General features: G+C 41.5%; 3 protein-coding genes across 4 annotated transcripts in view; 1 reads left to right on the forward strand and 2 right to left on the reverse strand.

Moving 5' to 3' along the window:
• Window positions 1–1,722: 1,722 nt before the first annotated feature.
• Window positions 1,723–12,114, forward strand: stmn4 (stathmin-like 4). Its single transcript, XM_034900444.1, has 6 exons — window positions 1,723–1,855; window positions 7,017–7,083; window positions 7,383–7,478; window positions 8,289–8,494; window positions 9,942–10,133; window positions 11,077–12,114. The coding sequence occupies exons 2-6, from the start codon at window positions 7,071–7,073 to the stop codon at window positions 11,134–11,136; spliced, it is 567 nt and encodes a 188-aa protein (XP_034756335.1). The 5' UTR covers window positions 1,723–1,855; window positions 7,017–7,070; the 3' UTR covers window positions 11,137–12,114.
• Window positions 12,115–14,156: 2,042 nt separating this feature from the next.
• Window positions 14,157–17,615, reverse strand: il17a/f3 (interleukin 17a/f3). The gene is made up of 4 exons (XM_034900445.1): window positions 17,511–17,615; window positions 15,902–16,107; window positions 14,958–15,101; window positions 14,157–14,438 (listed from the first exon to the last, which is right to left on the reverse strand). The coding sequence occupies exons 1-4, from the start codon at window positions 17,517–17,519 to the stop codon at window positions 14,309–14,311; spliced, it is 489 nt and encodes a 162-aa protein (XP_034756336.1). The 5' UTR covers window positions 17,520–17,615; the 3' UTR covers window positions 14,157–14,308.
• A 5,505-nt stretch (window positions 17,616–23,120) lies between these two features.
• mcm3 (minichromosome maintenance complex component 3) overlaps window positions 23,121–23,721 on the reverse strand; it is a 9,629-nt gene continuing 9,028 nt past the window's right edge. The window contains exons 17-18 of one of the 2 annotated variants that reach the window (XM_034900436.1): window positions 23,521–23,720; window positions 23,121–23,472 (exon numbers count right to left, since the gene is read on the reverse strand). In XM_034900436.1, coding sequence (XP_034756327.1) covers window positions 23,526–23,720 — 195 coding nt within the window. In that variant the 3' untranslated portion in view covers window positions 23,121–23,472; window positions 23,521–23,525. Of the gene's footprint in view, window positions 23,473–23,492; window position 23,721 lie in introns of those variants that run through there. The other variant, XM_034900437.1, reaches the window with a different exon arrangement.

Raw genomic sequence — 23,721 nt, forward strand, 5'->3', positions numbered from 1 at the left:
TGTTGTCTGTGGGGACATAGAAAGCGCTTGCGTCCCACATCTCTACCCTCAAAACAGTTCATCCGTCCAGAGCCTGCACACACCACACAAGAACCGTGACCATGCTTCACTCTGAATGAAACCACCAGCGCCTGGGTAGGCGAGTCCAGGAGAGTCAAGATTCAATACTTTGTTGCCATACAGCTCGATGCAAGTTGCTTGGGATTTGGACTCATTACAGGACATCAACAAAGACATCAAGTCAAAAAACTCACCACATGGCTAGAGTGACCGATGTCAGGTTAAAGTGACATGGTCCACAGGGATTCAAAGTGCATAAGCATTAAATAGATGAAATAAAGCTAGTGTGGGTGGCATGAAAACAAATAGAAGAATATTGTAAAAACAGTTTAAAGACATGTGCAAATTACACAGGCTCATAAGGAGAACCTAAGGAGATGGAGAGCTGTTCAGAGATTGAACGGCTCTGCAGTATGTATAAATCTGGGAAACAGGGACAGAAACAGGTTGAAACTCTGCAACACTCGCACCTCCACCACCCCCACCACTCACGCTCCCACTCACCGGAGAGGAGAGGAAAGGAGAGGAGAGGAGGAGAACGGGGGAGGTGGAGTGGAGAGAGCAACAACAGGCCACACCCCGATGTGACCTGATGCGTCTCCCCCTCTCTCAGGCGGTGTTGTGAGTCCGTTGGTCTCGTGGTGACATCATGTCGGTCGTGTGAGCTGAATACCAGATCAAAGGGCGGCAACAACACACGCGTCCTGGTGGAAACTACACACACATCACGTCACCAGGTGATGGGATGTGTGTTTTGTGGGAAACGCCTGGCTCTCAGCTGAACTAACACCTGATTGGTTCAGAATCAACATGATGACGTTCTACATAAACTTTTCATTGTTGTTGAATTGAAGGGATTTGAATTCCTATTCATCTGATTTGAAGGCTTATTCTGGACAGAAGATGTGTGTGGCTGATGGTGACGAAAAAATCTACAAAATGTACTACTTTAAAGTAGATTTTCTTCTGGACTAGACAACGTGGATCGATGAAGTTGAGCTAATCCTGATAAGAGCATTTTAGGCAGTATCAGAGGCTTTATTCAATACTGGTATCGGCATTGGAAGATCTCTAGTTCCGATTAAAAAACTAGTGGAACACAAACACGCGTTTCCTGAGTGAAAGTCTTGTGTTTCCAACAGTACGCAAAATCCACATCCGGACTTGAAAGCTCCTGTTCTGTGCCCCACCCGTCAATCCTCTCCCTATGTGGTCCACGGCGTTTCCATACGGCAACAAATGTGTGGAATACATACTAAAACAGTAATATTAGTTGTTGGAGTAGTAAAGTAGCTGTAAAAGTTCCACATTGGTAGTACCAGTCTTTGTTGTCTTAACATTAGTAACACACATTAAATACGATGAACTGCGTGCTTCACACTACAAAAAGGTTTTACTTGTACTTATAAATACAGCTAGAATCTAAATAATTTAGAGTTCTGCGTGCTTCCTAGCTGTACCCCCTGCTGAGCCGCCTGCACACACACACACGCACACACACACACACACACATATGCACACACACTCCTGCGCCACAATAAAACAGTGATTCCACCGCCCACCCTGCAGTACAACACAAAGAGCCGACGGCCCTCCCCCTCTTTCCTCTCCACTCTCATTGGCTCAGAGGCTTGGATGCTGGCATTGTCTCAGACCAATAAGACATCTCCAAGGTGATGTCATGGAGGCTGCAATGATGCTGTTGCCCGGCGCCTGTATCCTTGCAGCCAGACGGGGGTAATCGTAGTCACCAGTCCATCAGCGGCAGCAGCAGAGAAGACGGGGACAGTGGGGGGTAAGTCTGCATCATAACACACACATCTGAACAACAGCATGTTCATTTTGGGTCCCCCATGTTGTATTGTATTGGATAACTGTGTGTGTGTGTGTGTGTGTGTGTGTGTGTGTGTGTGTGTGTGTGTGTGTGTGTGTGTTGGTTGGGCGTAACGGGGCGAGGGTGAGCACAATGAGGATGCGGTGGTTCCTACTGGCAGGAGAGGAAGGAAAAGGGAAAGAGAGAGAGAGAACTCGGTGTACCCGAAAAACTGCATGGTGTGTAACCCATGTTATCTATTATTGATCCTCCATATGTGCAGACGCAGCTTTGTGTCTGCTGGAGTGGGAGAGGAAAACTCAGGATGCAGGGGGGAATTTATGGGAAGTGTGGCGGGAAGTAAGAGTTACAACTGCTGAAATCAAAGTATTCACTCAGAATATTTGAAATAACCAGAGGTGAGGTAACCGCATCAGATGGTGTTCAGGATTCCTAGGAGAACATAAAAACACATATCAAATACTGTGCCCATGCAAAATGAGTCAATTTTTTGCTGTAATGTACATTAAAATTGTAATTGAGACATCCACTTTCAGAATCCTAGATATCTTAAAAAGTATGACTGTCTCAGTTTGAGTCAGACTTCTTTCCTGCCAACTCAGATGAGTCACCTGAAGTTTTCCCGAATATTATGCCCTCGATAAAATACTTCAGTCAAGAGCAATGAGTGATGAGCGATTGGCGCCCATGTGAACACTCCCAGATTCTGCCACCCAGAGTTCACCGGGCTCAGTCTTCTGGAGCTGACCGCTGGCCGGAAGGCAACACTTTTATTAAAAAAGGTTTGGTTTTTAGGAAACGCTCTTGCCAGTACGCGGTTGTCAGGGTATTTTTTGTTGCCACACGGCGGGGTGAAACTAGGGACACGTTCAGCCCAGACAAAAACGTAGCAAAACGTTTGCTGGTGCGTGGAACACCCAGCCGCGTGTGCACGTTACCGAATGTATACATACAAGTCGCTGCTGATTGGGTGACGCCTCTGACACAACCAACACACGAGAGAAAACACTCCTCAGAGCCTGTTGCACGTTGTTACACACCGTTCAGAGGACACATGTCAAACAACTTGGACAACCACAGCAGCAATAGGCACACTGTCCCCCAGCTTCTTGGCCCAGACCAACAACTTCCTGTATGTCGCCCCAGCATAAAATGTGTCTAGTACCCGAAACCCCCACCCCCATCCCCATAAATTGCCCTTTTTTGTACAGAAGTTTTGATTTGCTGATTTTCTTTTTTCTGGAACATGAATATTTACTGTAATCACCCTCTGATGTGTAACTAGGGTGTGGCCTGTACAACACTAGTGCATGTGTCTGACTCGTGATGTGACTGTTGATCTTGAAGAAGGCATGAAATGCACATAGAGATAGAGTGGGCAACACTTTCTTTTCTTACATGCACGTCTACAACAGCCCTACCTTTCTACAGTATATTATATAGTTTATAGTATACTATAGTATAATGTTTTGTTACCTTTGCACAGAGACAGGCTAGCTGCTTCCCCTTGTTTCTAGTGTATGCTATGCTAAGCTAACTGACCGCTGGGTAGGGCTTCATATTCAGCATAAAGACACCAGAGAGGGGTCTTCTCATCTGATTCTTGACAAGAAAGCGAATAAGCATATTTCCTAAATTGTTGAACTTTAGCTGTACACGTCAATATTCAAAGATTACCAAAATAGTATGCAGGAAAGACAAATCATTAACTATGTTTTTTTATTATTGTTCATTTTCAGAACAGGAAATAATTGCATATTAAATGCAATTATTTCCTGTTCTGAAAACCGATATAAATCACAATGTATTACTATAATGTTTAGAGATCTTTAAGGATAAATATTACCTTCAGTAGACAGGAAGGAGGGGGGTCTTCTGGGACAACAATACCATGCCCATCATTAAATAGTATAATGAAAACTTCACTATGATCTGTTGGCAAATATCATCAACATGACTTAAATATTCCTGTGTGTACCAACACCATTGCAAGTTGTTCCCTCCCTCTCTCTCCGTTGACACACTCCTCAGTCTTCCTCCTGCAGGAAGCAGTGCATTGATCTGCACCCTGGGTGGTTTCATAGGAGGAGAAGCAGCTGTGTGCATGCACGTGTGTATTCCAACTATAGACTTTTAAAAGGAGATTCCAAAATAGTAGCAAAGCCTTACATTTACTGCCTGAGTTGCATGTGTGCGCACCACTGTGTATTTCAAGGTATCTGTACATGCATGTTACATGTGTCTCTGTATGCAGATGTAGTCGCAGGGAGAGGGTTAGTCCCACTGGGAGCTGTGTCGGGGTGCTCTGCATTGTAATGACACGTCTCTCCTTCTCTGTCAGGTTGTCTCATTAGTTCCACTATCTGGAGCTCCCTGCTCTTCAGGGACAGACAGACAGACAGACAGACAGACAGTTATAGTTATATATGTTGGACAACAATGCAATCAAACAATACATAAAACATTGATTTTATTATTTGCACTCAGTGCATTCAGCGTGTAACAATTTCACAACGTTAAAGACGCTCAAAACCATGACCCATGTTTAGATATGAGGTTCCGCTACGCTGCAGTGGGTCGTATCAGAGGTAGTGGTGTAGTCTACGTGATACACAGGTATCCTTCAGGGATCAATAAATTATTTCTGATTCTGATATATGGAGTCTCTCATCTGCGCAAGGATAGCGTTACGTAAAGATGATTGATTTGTGAGAAACTTACGTTCATAAAGTCACTAGGATCAACTACACGGTCGCTTGGCGGTGACTCTCTGTGCAAATTTAAAAAGAACTTATGTGAATCACTAAAGTAGGTATATGAAACGAAAGCACATTCAAACTACCGTGGAAATCCAGAGTTCTCTCAAGAGCCCAATTTGAATTTGATCGGCGAGTTACTCTGGCAGCGAGTAATGCTGCTCATTAACTATCCCCTTGTAGCCGAGCTGCACCAATCACATTAGTGTAATCTACCTATCTACCTATCCGCTGGTTGCTAAGCATATGGGGCTCTGGATACGTCACCCCGTGTGTTGTTGTGATTGGTCGTAGTGTTATCCAAATGCGTGAAGTGAGATTTTTAAATGCACGCTTGGTGCCCCCCCTCGAGATGGGCGACTTTCATCACTCGATGCCAGACCCTTAATCTTTCGGTTTGGGTCTGGATTTCCAGGCTACATTAATACTACACTCTTTCAGTGTTTTGGGAAGCCTGCTCCTTAACGTTCCAGAAATTACTGAAAATGAGCCAGAGGAGTCTCATGCTTCACACACTAACGTTCCAACCAGCCTATGGGGTTGTTGCCCTGTGACGGGTTGATCTACTGCTGGGAGGGAAGAAATGACAGTATACTCACCACAAAAAACTAGACTACACCAAACAACTCATATCGTTGTACAGTTTGGAGAACTTGATGGAATAACCCTGAGAAGCAATATTGCAAGAATTTCTGTCCATCTTTTAATAACTTGATCTAGTTAAATATTTACAAACCATTTGCTATAATGGTCCTATTTATTGAACTAAATAGATACAGGGAATCAAGGGTGAGGGAAATTACCTTTGCTCTGTCTCACAAAAGATCTCATTCACTAGTTATTATGTTTGACCGACATATACAGCATCCCTCAGATGCTCATCAATTCAGTGTTTGTGAGACCATCTGACAGACATCTATCTCTCTCAGTGCAATTCACTTTGATCCAATCACTGCTTGAACCTAATCTGAAGTGAATTCATCTTGAATTTCATTCCCTACCCAGTTAAAGATCATGTATACTTAGTTTGATAAGGTTACCAGGCCACGGTCAGTATCACAGAGATCTCTTGCATCTGCTCAGTGATTAACTGCTTCATCTCCCACATACTGTATATCACATCTGTGATTCACTGCAACACAGAAGGCTGGCGAGAAGGTGTGTGCATATGGGAGTTTTATGAATTTCTTGTGGGGGCCTTAAAAAGAACCATAGACTGTAAAAAATCATGAGAAGAGTGTCCGGGTCTGAAAAGTAAAGACAATGCTGAAATTCCTTAAACCTGCACAATATGCAGTTTCCAGCAGGGGGCGACTCCAGTGGCAGGGGGTGCTTTAGGGGCAACCTGTCAATCACTGACAAGCAGCTTAGCAGCTCCGCCCTCTCATCCAAAAATCATCACGTCCAGTTTCAAAAAAACAAGATGGCGCCAGCCAAATTCCAAAACTCGAGGCTTTAAAGACAAATTTATGGTTCCGCTATATTTTCTAATATGGTTTTCATGAGTTTGAAGTTTGACTAGTGCTCTTGTAACTTGTCATCTTGTTAGCACTCTCGTCTTCTGCATTAGTTTCATGGCACCCAACTGGAGAATTAGGGCCACCTACTGTTCATCTTGATTAACCAACTCCTAATATTCACATGTTTATATGATACAAATATTAGTGGATGGAAAATGTACCTTCGTTCCAAAATTTGCACAAGATTTAGATGGAAACTTGGCTACTGGAGACATCTTTTGTGCATAGGCGTTAGACTTTGGATTTAGATTCTAGACTTTTTTAATAAGGGAAGGAAAGATTAATTTTTTTTGGGGGGGGGGTATGGGGAAAAAATCTTTAAACATGCCTGATGGGACCTTTAAGCCTGTTCTCTGTAGCGTTGTCTAGTGGCATTTTGGGAAACACAGGAAATCACTGATATGGACGTGGACATGGACATGGACATGGACATGGACATGGACATGGCATCCCAGATCACTGATATATAACAGTATTAACAACAATGCAATATTCCTCTGAAGAAGCTTCAAGCACTCCTTTTTTTAAGGTGACTTATTGTTCATTTGTTAACAAGACTATGATGTCTGATGAAATCTTAATAAAATAGTAGATTATACGTTTTTGATGATGTCTTTTCATTCATTAGTTCTTGTCTTTCTCCATTACTTCTCTGGGTTGGTTTTCCCGGCATGTCGACATACTACGACTCACAAACTGTCCTTGGCGTGAATTCCCCTCTGTTTCAGCCCACAGTTATTTTTGTGGCGTAGCACTGTTCTCTCATTGGTTGAATTGAACCTTATGAGCTTTGAATCTGACTCATTCAGCCCCCCCCCCCCCCTTGTCTCTGCATGTGTCTCTCAGATAGACTGTGAAGGATCTTCAGCATCCCTGGGGAGAAACATACGCAGTGAGAAGATGACTCTGGCAGGTAAACATGCAGCCACAGCAGAAAGTCACACACACCTCAGCTCCCTATTCCTTTACTGCGTATACTGGTCATAATTCCATTGTGGGAATAATAACAAGATAAGAGTGCATGCACTTTTTTTATCTGAGATATGTACGTTGAATATCAATAAAAAATGGCATAGTCACTATCACTGAAAAGCAGAATTACATCATCATTCAGTTAGTCAACACTGACAGCATGCCAAAACACGTGTGTGTGTGTGTGTGTGTGTGTGTGTGTGTGTGTGTGTGTGTGTGTGTGTGTGTGTGTGTTCTCAGCCTACAAAGAGAAGATGAAAGAGCTCCCCCTGGTGTCTCTGTTCTGTGCCTGCCTGAACCCACAGACTGCAGACAAACCTACATACAAAGCAGAAGGTAAGAAATAATTGACTTTTACACGCACATTAACAATAAGTCGGGGGGGGGGGGGGGGGGGGGGGGGGGGGGGGGGGGGGGTATGGAGTATTATAGCCAATTTACACACTAGTTATTTTGGGTAGATGTAGGAATAATTTTTCTAAAGCAGTGACATGTAGAAGGACAGGCTGTTCTAATGAACCATTCGTAGGCCTACGTATAGTTAGAAAAAGTTATGTAATTGACACAATTTGTATGTTTTACACATATTTAATGATATGAACCACAGTGACTGGTTCTGATGAGGATGACAAGGTGGGTCATAAAACACAGGTGGATTAATGTTTTTGTGTCCTGGGGGAAACACAAGACCAGGAAACAGGTGTTTGTGTCCCGGGAGTACTACTTAAGGGGACCACAATCTTTTTTTCTGATCTTAACTAGTCGTTTTGGAGCCTAAACTTAACTGTTGTTGCCTTTTGACAACTAAACTTAACTGCCACAGCCACTGAAAGGGAAAAGGTAACCCTAACCCTAATCCTTACCGTCACCTCCAGGTGCCCTGTTCACCGGCTCAAAGTAACCTTTTCCCCGCGAAATCCAACTGTTAAGACCTCTAAACTTAACCGGTGGTCGCTTAATGTTGTAGGACATCATACAAATTGGAAGTTTTCATACACTATCATACAAACCTGTTGATGAGAATGCATTGAAGAAGGGAGGTTAACCACAAACCGCACAATACCTAACAAATCCCATATGGAGTCCCTGTATTAAAGATTTGTAGTGAATGAATAATCTGAACATGGCCACAATCCAACACCACAGATGCAGTGGACCTGGGCTGGTGCGTCATCAAAGACGTGGAGGTCATTGAGCTGAACAAGCGGACGTCTGGCCAGGCCTTCGAGGTCATCCTCAAGCCCCCGTCCTTTGACGGCGTGCCAGAGCTCAACACCTCCATGCCGCAGCGCCGCGACCCGTCCCTGGAGGAGATCCAGAAGAAGCTGGAGGCTGCCGAGGAGAGGCGAAAGGTGAGGGGAGGGAAGAGAAGGGGGTGGGGTCGGCTTTCTGTATCCTCATATGAGGGATCTGCTAGGAAATCCCAGCCTCAAATGTATCATTTAAATACTTTAAAGTCTCTAGCCACTCCAGCACAAGAAACACTCATTTTAAATGATACATTTTGCTTGTTACTCTCATTATTTCCTTCATGCTCTGGTTTATTGGCATTTCTTTAAACCAATCACAATTGTCTTTCGAGAGAAAACACAACAAATTTGTTAGAAATAATAAATAAGATTTAAAAAAATGTTATACAATTAAAGAAGATAGCAAAAGATAAAATGCCAGAATTAGAGGAATGAAAAGAATGTATATACATATGTAGAATAAAACGTACAACCTACATACATAGTATATATAACAATAAAATGTGTGTGATATTAAATATAAAGTGACCAGTGTGCAAGTAGCATAACATTGCAGTGAAGGAAACGGATGGAGGGAAAGAGGGAGGGAATGTTGGCGCTGATGACACATGCAGAGGGAGGGTGGGAAGATGAAACGAGGGAGATGAAAGTACAAGGGCAATCATGAAAGGACACACTCACAATGGCTCATATTCATCAAGCAGAAGGGGTGGCGGAGAGAGAGAGAGAGAGAGAGAGAGTAAGGGAGATCGAGGAGGTGAGGACAGAGGAATTATCCCTGGCACAGAGAGATGTGTCCTGCAGCAGAGCGTCACACCACACCTGCAACAACAGATGGTTCAGCCCCGAAAGGTGTTTTCCCCCAATCAGCTTCTTAATATAAGTAATAGGATTGGGATGAGATGAGAAAAATATATTGACATCTGTGTTTGACTGGGCAGGCTAAAATGACCTAAAATACATAATTCAAAAATGTGTGTGCAAAACTTGCTGTGGAGGGTAGTCAGCAGTTGTGTAAATGACTTATATCCTGAGACAGTGTTCACAGCTACTGCAAATCATACAAATGGCCCCGCCCTAGTAAACAGTAACATAACTTACAAGACTTAAACACAAACACAGAGAGGCACAGACACGCTATCTGGGCCTCTGCAGAGATGGAGCACTGGATTTTAATTACATCCTTATACATTTACATTTGGCCTGTATATATAGAATGTGAAGGTGAAAGGATGTAGGAGGTAGGAATGATGATGGCTTACTGGCCAATAGGTAAACTATAAAAAGCCTTTGGCTGCAGTATACATTGTTGTAGGCCCAGTTTAAGGTTAGTTTGGTGACAGATAGTCTAGCTAGCTGTCTGGATGTACCCTGCAGAGAACTGAGGACCAGGTAACCATAGTCCTCAGAAGTCTACCGGAGGTTGGAACACCAAAACAGAGACAGAGGAAGGTGACGGAGAGCTGCTTAAAAATTAGGGACATCCAGCTGAATTCCAGCTGCAACATTGCCTGTTGATTTAACTTCATTGCTGTCTATCCCCCTGTAGTGCCAGGAGGCGGAGCTGCTGAAGCACCTGGCGGAGAAGAGAGAGCACGAGCGTGAGGTGATCCAGAAGGCCTTTGAGGAGAACAACAACTTCATCAAGAATGCCAAGGAGAAGCTTGAGCAAAAAATGGAGGCCAACAAGGAGAACCGGGAGGCCCTGCTGGCCGCCATGCTGGAGCGGCTCCAGGAGAAGGTACTGTCCAGCTGACAGGATTAACTCTAACCTTTCTAGAAAGCTTGTAAGGGGCTTTTGTTCTCAACATCAAGGTCTAGCACTTAACTCTTTCATGCATGAATTATAATAACCCCAGTCAGGGTTTTATCTGTTTTTTTTCATTATCAGACTCCTTCGTTTTCTTTCATTTCTACATGTCCACTAAGGTGGATTGCATGTGTTTTGAGTTATTGAAATGACAGACTAGTGTCCACTGTGGTGGCTGGTGTGCAATTAAACCATCGAAATCCATTCATGTGCATAAAATTGGCTTTTAAATAGCTATCCACTGTAGTGACCACAATGCGTGAAAAAATTTGGAAAAAATCCATCCTAACACACTATAACAAAACTATATTGTAAAGTACCATTTTTTAATTTTTTGTATTTCTTATTCTCATGCATAGCTATACAAATGGTGATGGATTTTAAAATTCATCATATGTTCTTAAGAATTTGACACCCAAAAACAACCCAGGACCTACCACCTAAAACCTGGAAGCTCCGTGCATTATGTTTTACAGTCTAAGGTCCAAATGTAACAAAATCCGTCCACCAGCACCTCTGAAGCTCACATATTAGGAAATAATATCTTGAGGAAATATCTTGTGCTTAAGACCTAAAAGACCTGAAGGGACCTAAAATCCCATGTTTTCTTGAGAGCAAATGATGCAAGCCTTCAGTTTCATCAACTGGGATTGCATTTCTATTTTTTGTCACAAGCTTGATCATTAAGCATGAATATGATATGAGGTGAAAAGAGTTTTTAGTTCTCCCCGCTCTGTTTCATTCCCCTGTTCAAATCTTCATGAACAGTTGCTGAGCTGGTGCTTTGTTCTGCTGGCATCCCTCTCATTAATGCTAAAATATGCATGGATGCCAACCACTCTGATGTTGCCATGTCTCTGTGTTTGTCTGGCAGGACAAACACGCTGAAGAAGTGAGGAAGAACAAGGAGATGAAGGAGGAAGCCTGCCGGTAGATGAGTGGAGAAGAAAAAGAAAAAAGAATGAGCAGGACTGGGAGATCATGTCGGTAAAAAAAGGAAATCAAAAGAAAAAGAAAGAAAAAGAAAGAAAAAGAACTCAAAAGCAACTCGAACAAAAGGAAAAGCCAAGTTTTCATATTTGATGTATGCTGTAACGATTATGAACAAGCTGTACAAAGTTTAGCCAAATATTGATGTTGAAATTCAAATAGAAATCTGTTTCTTTTTTCTAAAAGAAAGTGGGTGGGGGGGTCGGGTGGCATCAAAATAAACATTTCAAATTTTGAATAGGGGGGCGGCATTGGTTGTTTGGTGAGAATGAAAGCTGTATCAAAGCAGGAGGAGGTAACAATTTAAATCATAGCTCCAATCATGCAGTTTTTTAAGTCAGAAAGCAGGAAAAGAACAGGACCAAGGATTGAACCCTGGGGCACACCACACTTCTGCTGACCAGATTAACTTCAGTAAGGATCATTGACTAGGCTGTGTTTTTCTTAATGATGCCTTATAGTAGAAATTGTAACTAAATGCTGCCTATTTGGCAGCTACACTACCAATTACTGAATGAAGTAGTGAGATGTAATCTAAATTGTTACCAAGTAAAAGATGAAAAATGTGTGATGTGCTTAAACAAAACTGGACACACAGATGTAGTTTAGAGCCCTAGTCTGTCCCAACCAGTTAAAGTCAGTCCCAGGCTTCTTCAGTCTTTGATTTACAGCTTACTACTTACCTGTCAATATACATACAACAACAAATATATTACCACAACCTTTGCAGTTTCCAAATGAAAAATAAAAAATGATTTCTCAAGGTCTACCGCTCTCATGCATATTCTTAGCATGTACCTTTTATGGTATTTGTTGGGTCTGTCTGGGGACATCTGCGTGAGTGAATCTCACAATAGTGTTTATGAATATAAAATTAAGCAGGCTCTTGTTTTTTTCTAAAGTGACCCTGGAGAGTAAAAAATAAAAAGAAGTTAAAAAAAATACTTTAAAAAGAGGAAGCTCTGCTGCAGTTTGCCATTTTCAACTCTTTGTCAATCTTTAAATGTAGTGTACATAGTAGTGGATTAGTATTAGATTTAGAGCACTGATTGCACTCTTCTTTTATTAAGCACAACTCAAAAGCACATCTACACACAGTAAGGACAGTAGGTTTATAAAGAATACATAACAATAACATCAAAAGGAGGCAAACTTTTGAGTGACAGTAGTTCTAAACTTGGACAAATTTGTGTTTGAAAGGAAACGTTTCTGGCTAATTCTGCTTTGGCATGTGTCACTGAGCCTGTGATTTTCAAGGGAATGTAAACTTTAAAGAGTAAATGGAAAGATGAAATTTGCTTGAGTTGTTGAGTCATACTGACTTGATTGAAATGTCTATAATGTATGCACTGCAAGCGGGGGGTCGTTTCATGGGGTTGGTGCTGTAACTGTGTGTCGCTGTGTAAGGCTGGAGTGATTCTGTTTGTCATGGTCAGTAAAAACGGCTTGACTGAACTCCCACTTTGCTCTTGTTATCATTTTTAGATTAAAAGTGCAATGTGTCAACAAAGATGGCGAACACCCTTTAAAGTGTACTATTTCCATGAAAGGGAATGGTTTCAAACACACGTAGTGACTGTATTCTTAGAGTTATGACTTTAAACTTTGCATTAAAATACATTTTTAACATTGTGTTCCTCTTCGCCTAGTTTACAGTGATTTACTTTTTACCCTGGGTCTTGGCTCCCAGGCTGCGGTACTTTATTGCTTAAAATTGCATACCCTGCACAAACTACTCAGGGCTCTAAAACTATGTTTTTCAGATTAGAACGATAATTGAATAGACATTTTATTTACATTTATTATTTCCTAATATATGCCGGAATTGAACATCAGTCAACAGCTATCAGAGTATATCAGAGGTAAGAAAAATAAAAAAGGAAAAAACTGTGCAAACTGGTTCCTTATATGAGATTAATACTCTTCACTAAATCAATCAAACAATAGTTATTGTAGGGTGTATCATTAGTGATTGCTTGTAAGTTATCCAACATAAATCACATTTTAAGAAATAAAGTTCCCATATTCTGCTAATTTTCAGGTACATAATTGTTTTGAGGTTGTACCAGAATAGGTTCCATGGTTTCATCTTCAAAAACCACCATATTTGCGTTGTTCTGCACTTTGATGCAGATCCTGTTTTCACCCTGTGTGTTTAGGTCTCTGTTTTAGCTCCAGAGTGAGACATCTCACTAGTTTTATCTACAGAGTGAGACATCTTACTTCTATCCTATCTTTGTTGGGAGCTGCACATGCTCAGTAGCTCGGTAAGATCCCATCAGCTAGATAACTCTTTCTCCAGCTTTGGTCAGTCCATGGCAGGATTAGCTGGGAGACTTCTTCTAGACCAGGGACACAAAAGGGACAGGAAGTAGTTCTTTTGGTGATTCTGGTCAACTAGTGGCTGTTGGAGCAGTGTTTTATATTGAGAACGAGCTAGCATGCTACGGTTAGCCACCTCGTCTCTAGTGACGTAGAAAGCCGTGCAGATGTTGATCAGCTCACCCGGAGACTGAAGACAGAGGACATTCAGAAACCAGATTTAACTCAAAACACCATGCTGAATTTTCCCCAAGTTTGCAAGCGTGTGGAAGCACCAGAGACACAAAATAACCCCCCAAATCCCAGAAAAATAGTTTTTTTCACAATATGGGCACTTTAATAAAGCATTTTGATATTGTTTGCATTAAAATAAGAACATACTCATTAGAAAATGTGAGTTTAAAATCAACCATGCAAGAGAAATACTAAAAATTACCCACCACAAATATACTGGATATGAAAGAATGTTTCCAACAACACCCCTTTCATGGCTCCTAAGAAAACGTCATGCATTGACAGTGTCTGCCAGACACGGTACACGCATGTTAAAGCTGCTTTGAACCTTTTTTTCTGCACAGAAAGAAACACAGCTCTTTGCAGTTCTTTGGTCATCACTGTACAAAGTTTGATTGGCTAACACAGACATACAGAGAAAGTGGCACAGAGATAGTCATGTAGGCATCTTCGTGAAATACATTGCACAGTCACATGATTTATTGGTAACCAAAATATATAGTACAAGTTTAAGTTAGAAAGTAATATAAAATGTAGGCTACAATGCGCAGAAGGAGTCTCTACTGCTGTGGTACGACGCCGGGCCTCACACAGGTACAGCCCACCGAGATCACCTCGGTCCCCAGTCTGAAGTTGTACTGGTTCTTCCTCATCCTCCCTGCTTTCTTACTGCGCCTTTTCCTTGGGACTCTGGAGTGGGATGGGGGAATTAGAGAGGGCTGAATGTACAGTGCCAGTTGAAGACACACTTGCAGATGCGAAATTTATTAAAGCTATAGTGTGTAGTTTCCCCCACCCCCATGAGGAATTCTAAGTAATGACAACAAATTTCACAAAATACCTCCTATAGTTGCTAGTAGCGGTCACAGCGCAAGCCATAAAACCGAGGGTACTTTCCCCCATTTCTAAACTGTCCTAAAGGCGGAAGAAATGCCAAAAATTTAAAAGAATCCCACTTACCCCCAGGAAAACAGTGAAAAAATACCTAATTGTGTACTTGTAATACACATTAAAAACCCAGAAATAAAAAAAAACATATTTTTTAACTGTTGTGCCTCTAACTTCAATTTAGAATAACTGGACAGGAAATGCATCAGATTAAGAGAGAATTGCTTTCCAAATTACATTTCCCTTTAATTGCCCACCCTTGAACTTCTCATTGCAGTACTGTGTAACTTGCACTAGAAACAAAAGGCTGCTGTGTTTTACCTGTGGAGGACCAGGACCTGGTAGTAGATGGGTTTGGCCTCCAGGGCTGCATCCTCTCCCCCCCCCTGCAGGCTCAGACAGCCAGAGGTCAGGCACTGAGCGTGAGAGATCCGCCGAGGCAACCGCGATTCCACACACGAGTCTCTGGAGACAGACCAAAGACACATTTCGAATTGGGATTCCAGGCTTTAAAAGTTCAAACCCGAGAACTGAATCACCAAACACGTCAGACTTGTGGTTTCTGGGCACCAACGGGCGTGAAGCGATGAAGGAAACATTAAAGCGCCCTCAGACGTAGAACTCTTAGAGCATCCACTCAGGTTTTTTTTAACCCTTTGAGAACGAGGTTCCTTAAAAAGCGATATTACAAAATGTCATTGCAGACATGTATCTATGTTTCTGATATATTACAGTACTTTGTGAACCTGAGACTTTGGTAAACTCATGTCGAACACCGCAACTATTCACACAGCAAGTCATGAGTTAAGGTTTGTTTTCAAAAGATGTTTGAGGAACCTCAGACCTCGGGGGTTAATAGGTTGGTGTAAGAGGTGTGTACACTGGTACTAGCGGAGAAAAAATGCCTAAAGCGTCCAAATAATTCGGGGACAAAACTTGGGCAAAAAAGTGGGAAGAGCATTGAAAAGCGACAAAAATGGGTTGAAAAATTACACACACAAAAAGTGAAACAAAGGAAGCATTTTAAAAAGTGACAAAAGCAGGTGAAAATAATCATTAATTCATTGATCCCCAGTGGGGAAATGACAGTTTACTCTGTGTTTTGTTAGTAATTACTACACACAGGCCTGGATTACACATGCACAGGGTCCATTCATGCACTAATGGGGAGATATCAGAGTGGGGGGGCTGCCAGTACTGGACCAACACCCTGAGTGGTTGGGGGAGTACAGTGCCTTGCTCAAGAGCCCCTGGCAGTGCCTGACCTGTACGTCCACGGTGACAGAGACATGTTGGCGATGTTCGAGGCCGACGTGCTGGCAGTCTGAGGCTGCACCGACGGATCCAGGATTAGTCTCACCGTCTGGCCCTTCAGTCTGCTTCCCTGACCCAGCTTCAGGGAAACCGCATTGTCTTTCCTGGTGGCGTGCAACAGCGGGACCAGACCCAGCACCAACAAAGCTTTCAAACCCTGAACAGGAGAACAGGAGGAAGGGCTTTCATCGCCTGTAAGACATGATCTACCATACTGACAGCAGCTGGAGAGCCTGGATTCCTGTTTTATTGATCAACGTGTAAATTAGGGACGTCCCAATCAGATCGGAAAGTATAGGATTGGAGTCGATATGGGCATTTATTAACTGATTGGGGATCCGCAGATCACCTCACTCTAATAATTTACAACAGTCGATTCTAAACCATTCTAGGTAGAAGTTAATTTAATATACGGGTTTTACAAAAAATACTAAATGCTAAGTTAACTGTATCGAGCTGAAGACATATGTTAGTCACTTTTATTGAGTTAGTTGTTATTGTAAACCCACAAAAAGTTTATAATCTAGGCAGTGCCAGTATCAGATCGGGACATCCCTGATGGGAATGCTTGGGTTTATGGATAAGGGATGGAGAGATACACCTGACTTACAATTCGACAGGATTCACTATTTTGAGGTAATGATACGCTTTTCAAATAAAAGTAATAATATTCCTAAATATCGAGTTAATTTGCATAAACTGTGCAAGCCACAGATTATCAAAAGTGCAACTGGTTACGTTCACACTTGGCTTCTTTTTTGACAAGCAAAAAGTTGACTATGTAGTTCCAAAATTAATGTCTGGCAGCATTTTGATTCCATAAAGCAGCCAAGAGTGTCCTTTGTTGCTATAACAACAGCTACTGCTACAGTATCCTAGAGCGCTACGTGGAGCAGTTAAATAAATCCACAGTGAAAACACCTTGAAATGTGAAATTTCCCCTTAAAACTGTTTTTCATTCAGAACAAAAGACAAAAGACAATCAGTTCTCTCATTTACATTTTCTTCTGTGATCGTTTCGCTTGTGATTCAAAATTCAATGAATTGCGTGGCCCTAACATACATTAACACATTGACTTTTCACACTGATATTGACTTTATAATTTGCTTTGTGAATGTCCTAAAATGTATGTCGTTGCAATTTTACGAATGTTTGTTACATGGACTGACAGTTTGGCGTGTGTGTGTGTGTGTGCATATGTGTGTAGGTGTTGACATTGACCAAACATTGGTCTGGTAATTATTTTTTTTAACATCTATAGTCAATTCTACTTGCATTGAGCTAAACCTGTATGTACTATTATAATTCTTCTATCTTTTTGGGTGTGACATTGTACGGCCTGTCCAGGGACAGCAGATGTAAAATAGCCCTTTTTTAAAATTCTGGCACATTACATTTTATGAGTATTATTAGTGTGCATTGTCCATGTTAAATAAACCTGAAAATAAAAATGAATAAATAAATAAAATGTGAAGTGCTTAAATTATTTTCAGTACATGTCCCATTATGTCACATGAAAGTGAGTGTGTCATGTTCGTGGAGAAGGTTGAAGAACTCACCAGCAGCATGATGTCGCCTGCAGAGAACAGCTGTGCCAGTGAAGCGCTCTGTGCTGTCGCTCGTGGTCGCTCTACCTTCCCCCTGTGTTTATATGCAGGCAGACTGGGTTGGTGTGTGTGGCAAGATCGCCGCTGTGTTTCCGCTCTGACTGTAACTGATTTTATCTGTTGATAAGATAACGCTTTGTTTCACATGTTTTACATCTCCATCACTTTTTTCTTTTTTACCTACATTATTTTCTAGTATATGCCAACATACATCTCAATCAGGGTCTAAAATCAGCACTGTGTACTACAAATGCTGGTAAAACAAAAAGGAAGTGGCTAGTAGATTTGCTTCACTTACCAGCCCCCCAAAAAAACTGTGAAAAAGCTGAACATTCACTAGCCATGTGGACAAAAAAGTTCATTTTTGGACCCTGATTTCAATATATAATATGTAGAAAAATAACAAACACCAAGGGTTGTGGTGAGGTGCGGCTCACTGGAGGTAGAAATAATCCATACGCTCCGCATGCATATCTCAGAGTAAATGGAGATTAAGGAGGATAACCCCTTGAGATGAAGCATCTCGTCTTCAAGGGTGTCCTTGAGACAAAAGACAAAGACAATACAGCACATGTACACTCACACTCGCCAAAGCTGTCCCTCATCCCCCCCACCCCACCTGGCCCACCAACTCCTTGGAAATGAATCTGTGTATAAACTTATTGCAGAATTAAAAGGCATGACAACATTTAGCCCATACACACACAAACATACATACACACACACACACACACAAACACACACAAACACATACATACATACATACATACATACGGACATAGATACACACATAAACAAACACAAACATGCACACATATGTACATACATATACATACATATACATACATACAAGCATGCATGCATGCATACATGCATACACAAACACACACACACACAGACACACACATACATACATACAGACATACACACACATACATGCATACATACAAACATACTTTACAGTAAATGACAACAGCTCATTCTCATCCTTTTCTACCTTTTAACATTGTATTTTTTAGCTTGACCTCACTTTGAACTGTCGCTCAGCGTATGCATAAAGCAATAATAAGTGTGATGAGCCATGTGACACCTTCGTAGGGCTCATCCTGTCAAAAAGGTGTGAAAACGTACTTTCACCCGTGGACCTTTTTGATGTGGCCGTGAGAAAACAAGCACGCTACATCTTACTTTTATGGCAACAAAAAAAACTGAAATATATACATAAAAGCACTGCTGTAAAAATCTGCAAAACAAACAGGATCCTTTTCTTTCAGGAACCAAAGAGGGATTTCTGTCAAGCCAAACCAAAGTAGGACACACAATCAGAGGTTTCTCAACTTTATACACATTTTAAATATGGAACCCTGGGGTTGTCAGCCGACACCAGGCAACAACAGAATACACACCACGCTGGAAACAAGCTGCGTTGGTCCTCTGAGGACAACCCTCCTACTCAAAAAGCAATATTACAAAATGTCAATTTAGACATTTATTGACTATTTTAAGACTTTGGTAAATTCATTTCTAACACCATGACAATAGAACACACATAAGTTAAGGTTTGTTTTCAAAAAGAGATTTGAGGAATATCAACAAGCCAACATCAACGTGCATTTTTTTAATGTTACTTATTTATTTTATTGTTTTCTTTGTTCAAATGTATGCTATTATGCGTTTTGCTTCATTGTTTTCTCATGTAGTTGATGACTAGTCTCATATGCACGTACATTTGTGAACATACGACCCATCAATGTATAATCAAACCTCATCTACTGAAAGTTATGTACATCAATAAAGAAAAAAAGGTTTGTTCATAACATCTGGCTCAGATATCAGTTTGAAACAGGCCTGCAGGTTGGACCTGGGACCCATCCGAGGTATACTGTCCCTTTAAGTACCCACCAGAGTCTCGTCATTGTGAAAAACCTGAGCCTTGATTTGTTTATCCGAGTCATTTAGTCCCCAGTAGCTACTCCTACACACTGCCAACCCGGTTTAAACGATGTAGGTCAAGGGACGGCTGATGACAGTTCTGGTAATGGATCAGCATAAAGTACTGATTTCATCGGAGGATTGGTTTCAGAGCTCAATACTCAAACACTTTGAGACCATTAAGCCCTGCTGTTAATTGTACCATAAATACGTTTTTCCTCACCACTGTTGCACTAAATGCTTGCTCTCAGGGGAATTGATGGGTCATTGTAAATTATAGCGTGTGGTCTAGACTTATTCTATCTGTAAAGTGTCCTGATATAACTCTTGTTATGATTTGACACTATAAACAAAATAGAATTGAATTGATTTGAATGATTGCTCTGATGAGCAGGTGGCACCCTGTATGGCAGTCGTCTGCACTGGCTTGTGGTGTGTCACAATCAGTTATAGAGTATTGTTACTCTTACATGCATACATACATACATATAGACATACATACATGGATATATACAAGTATATACATAAAGACATACATACACACATATATACATACATGCATGCATACATACATACATACATACATACATACACACATGCATGCATGCATACTTACACACATATAGACATACATACATGGATATATACAAATATATACATAAAGACATACATACATGGATATATACAAATATATACATAAAGACATACATACACACATATATACATACATGCATGCATACATACATACATACATACATACACACATGCATACATGCATACTTACACACATATAGACATACATACATACATACATACATACATACGCACATGCATGCGTGCGTGCATGTACATGTTGCATGTTCATAGACATACATATATGTTGGGATGCGGGGGGGATTGTGTCTATGTGTGTTTTATGGCATTGACTGTCCTGTTATGAATGCTTTCTGTTTTTTCTGTAATGAGCACAGTGCACCAGTTTCCTTGCACAGCGACTTACTGGCATGGCAGTGAAGTAAGCATCTTAAATGTGATTTGGCCTCCTGATGTCTCACAGCAGACAGGACATGCAACAGAGATGGCAAAAATATCTTCTCTGGATAAAAGTGAATGGACTGTTCTGGAGGAAAATCAAAAGATAATATTTGTGTTTGTTACAGTGATCATTTTTGTTTAGCCATGGAGCGAAATACTTCACTTTCATCTAAACGATCAATAACACATCGCGGCACACAGTGATAATGTTGCATAATGCAAGAAATAAAAAGGGAGAGAAAACAAAGCACACAACACGGAATATGAAGACAGAGAGATGGTAGCTCCTCAGAGAAGACAATTAAAATGTCAAATGTGATGAGAATATCGGGGGTGCAGTGATTGTTCAGAGAATCTTCCGTGATAAAGCTTCACATATGAGTCATTTGGCTCAGATTGATGGGAGTGTTTTATTTTGTAATAGAGGTAATAGACTATAACCGTAGTTAATGCTTCTTTAAGTTAGATAAACTGACAGCGGGACAGAAAAACACTTCCGCTGCACCGTGTTCTTCCTTTCTTCCTCAGATGCATATCTAAGTGTAACAACGATGAGTTGGCAACCATCTGCTAAACCAAAATTACAACAAAGTTCCCCTCTGGAGGAAATGCATGGGAGGATCAAACATCCACCACACTTTTTCAGGGCATGTGGTCTGTTTCTGTGGAAGTAGTACTACGGGACGGGGGAGCTGCCTCGGATCAGGTCTCTCTTCACTAATGTACTGCTCTGATTTTGTAATTCGGGGATCCCATGACAAATAGTAGTTAGGTATGTACCTGTGGCTCGTACTAATGCTCTGAGAAACTATTAGGGAGAGAAGTAGGGACAAGGTACATTTAAACAGCTGCAGCTAGGAACTACTGTCTGTTTGTCCCTTAGCAACCCACCGGACTGTGTCTGGATTTTGCAACTCCGTTTGTAGTTTAGAGAGACCATTTGAAAGCGGAGGTTTTAGGTATGGAAGAGGATTAGGGCCAATGTGAAAACATGATGCAGAGGTCTAGGGTTCGAGTCCGACCTGTGACGATTTCCTCCATGTCTTCCCCCTCTCCCTCTCTCTCCCCTATCTCACCCAACTGTCCTGTCAAATAAAGGCGGAAACGCCCCAAAAAAATCTAAAAAATAGTCCTGTTTTTGGCTATGTTGACATTTAAACCCTTCGAATATATTTCGCTGCGTCTCCATTTACGTTCCCGCGGCTGTGGCGTTTCAGAGGCCAGAGTCAGGCTGGACTCCTGTTTCAGGCCTTGTGCTTAGCTAAGCTACCCAGGCGCTTTCTGTAGCATTACATATGCCAGACAAATATGAAAGTGCTTTCTTTTTCAAAACTATACTAACCTGCAAATTGTCTAGAAAGTATGTTTCAAAAAAATGAACTCTTGGTTTAAGATAGACGAGGCAAAATGAGCTAAATGCTAGCCAACAGCTAACAGCTAGTACCTCCTGTATCCCAGGTTTGAAAGAAAAAGTAAAAGTAACCTTGGCCTTAGCTGACGAGGTAGATGCGAGAAAGGTGCGGGCTGCAGCCTTTGATACCATTTGTGAAATGAGTCACCCGTGGGTGTCGAGAGCTCGAGGCCTATGGCCTGGATGACGCTGGCAGCAGTCACTCGCTTCAGGTCAGGTATGACATGAGCCATCCTGGGCCGTATCTGCTGACTGATCAGAGCTGCCGTTAGGTTGTGGAGTGGGGGTGCAATGCTGTGGACCTGAAATATAATCCTGCTGGGGAAGTATTAATTCAGAGTAAAGAGGTGTGAGCGGGGGAAGAACTTAGTGGCACCTGCTTCCCACACGAAGCAACATCTAGGTTGCAAATAAAATGCTTCTTGGAAACACACTCAGCTCTTCTGGGAAATCCCGAAGTTCCCCAGCACCTCAGACCACTTTACCAGCGAAATGAACTCACTAAAGAAAGCTCAGCCGGGGTCAGCGCTGCGCTGAACAAGCACAGATTTATTGAGATCGTTTACTTAGAAGTACTAATTCCACACTGTAAAAAATACTGTTAGAAGTAAAAGTCCTGCATTGAAAATGGTACTTAAGCAAAAGTATCAAGAGGAAAAGGGACTCAAATATTAAAAGTAAAAATCCTCCCAATCCTCCCATTTTTTGATGGTCTAATCGTTTGAATGGTTTTTTTGGGTTACATGTGGATAGATGGAAAAGAAAAACGTGTATGTGTGTGTATATACGCATGCAGGTAGATATACTGTACATGAATACATACAAGTGAAGCAACAAATTGTAATTTAGTTTGAAAAGAAAAAGGTTCTTCCTTTTTCTCTAACAAGGGAATTCCTTAGAAGAAGTTAACAAAACTTTTTTTTTTTTTTTTAAACGTTCAAAATAAAATAATGGTATAGTTATAGACGATACATGTGCAGAAATCTTAATTTTGTATGTAACTAACGCTGTCAGATGATTGTAAGTTCTACTTTTTCCTCCTACAAAGTACTTGAGTAAATGTACTTAGTTACATTCCGAGTAAATGTACTTAGTTACATTCCACCACTGCATTAGGTCTGCAGTACTTTCCCCAGATATATACATGTACAGGAATAGCACGTTGATTCATTTAAGAGACCGAATTGTGTCCCATTACTTTATTTTTTAATACACAGCTACAGTTATAACTTCAAAACTTCTCTTCAACTATTTACAAATCCAGACATCAGAAGTGTTGTAAACTTACCATAATCATATCATATTTATTATAGTGGAGCAACGTGCCGTAGGTACCCTTGCTAAATGGAACAATCTGCAGCACAGTGGATTCAATTCAAATAACTCCCGGTGCATTGTGGGTGGAATTACAGAATAGGGATGTAGAGGGTGTATGAATACAAACAGAAGAAATACATAAATGTATATGCAAATATTATCACTTTCTTTAGACAGTCCATGTTATCCATTTTAGCCAGCGTCGTCATCCCCCCCCCGATGAGAAAGATGATGTCATTAACCACCATGACCGGCATCGTCCCCCCTCCCCCTCAGATGAGGAAGATGATGTCATCGGCCACCATGACCTGGTTGTCGTCCTGCATGCGGGCCAACGCGGCGCGGACCTCGGGCTCGGCGAAGCGCTTCTCGCGCTCCTTGTTGATGTCGTCCATCAGCGTCTTCATCTTGACAGACTGGGCGTGAGCGGACTGGAACACGGCGAACAGCGACGACTTGAACTCCTTT

Source organism: Etheostoma cragini, chromosome 18, assembly GCF_013103735.1.
Source record: "Etheostoma cragini isolate CJK2018 chromosome 18, CSU_Ecrag_1.0, whole genome shotgun sequence".
NCBI lineage: Eukaryota > Metazoa > Chordata > Actinopteri > Perciformes > Percidae > Etheostoma > Etheostoma cragini.

Coding starts and splice junctions, on each gene's coding strand:
- il17a/f3 (XM_034900445.1), bottom strand. Junction 15,102..15,901: donor CTGTCACCGTGGACGTACAG/GTCAGGCACTGC, acceptor GTCTGTCTCCAG/AGACTCGTGTGTGGAATCGC. Junction 14,439..14,957: donor CAGGTCCTGGTCCTCCACAG/GTAAAACACAGC, acceptor ATCCCACTCCAG/AGTCCCAAGGAAAAGGCGCA.
- stmn4 (XM_034900444.1), top strand. Junction 7,479..8,288: donor ACCTACATACAAAGCAGAAG/GTAAGAAATAAT, acceptor CCAACACCACAG/ATGCAGTGGACCTGGGCTGG. Junction 10,134..11,076: donor TGGAGCGGCTCCAGGAGAAG/GTACTGTCCAGC, acceptor TTTGTCTGGCAG/GACAAACACGCTGAAGAAGT.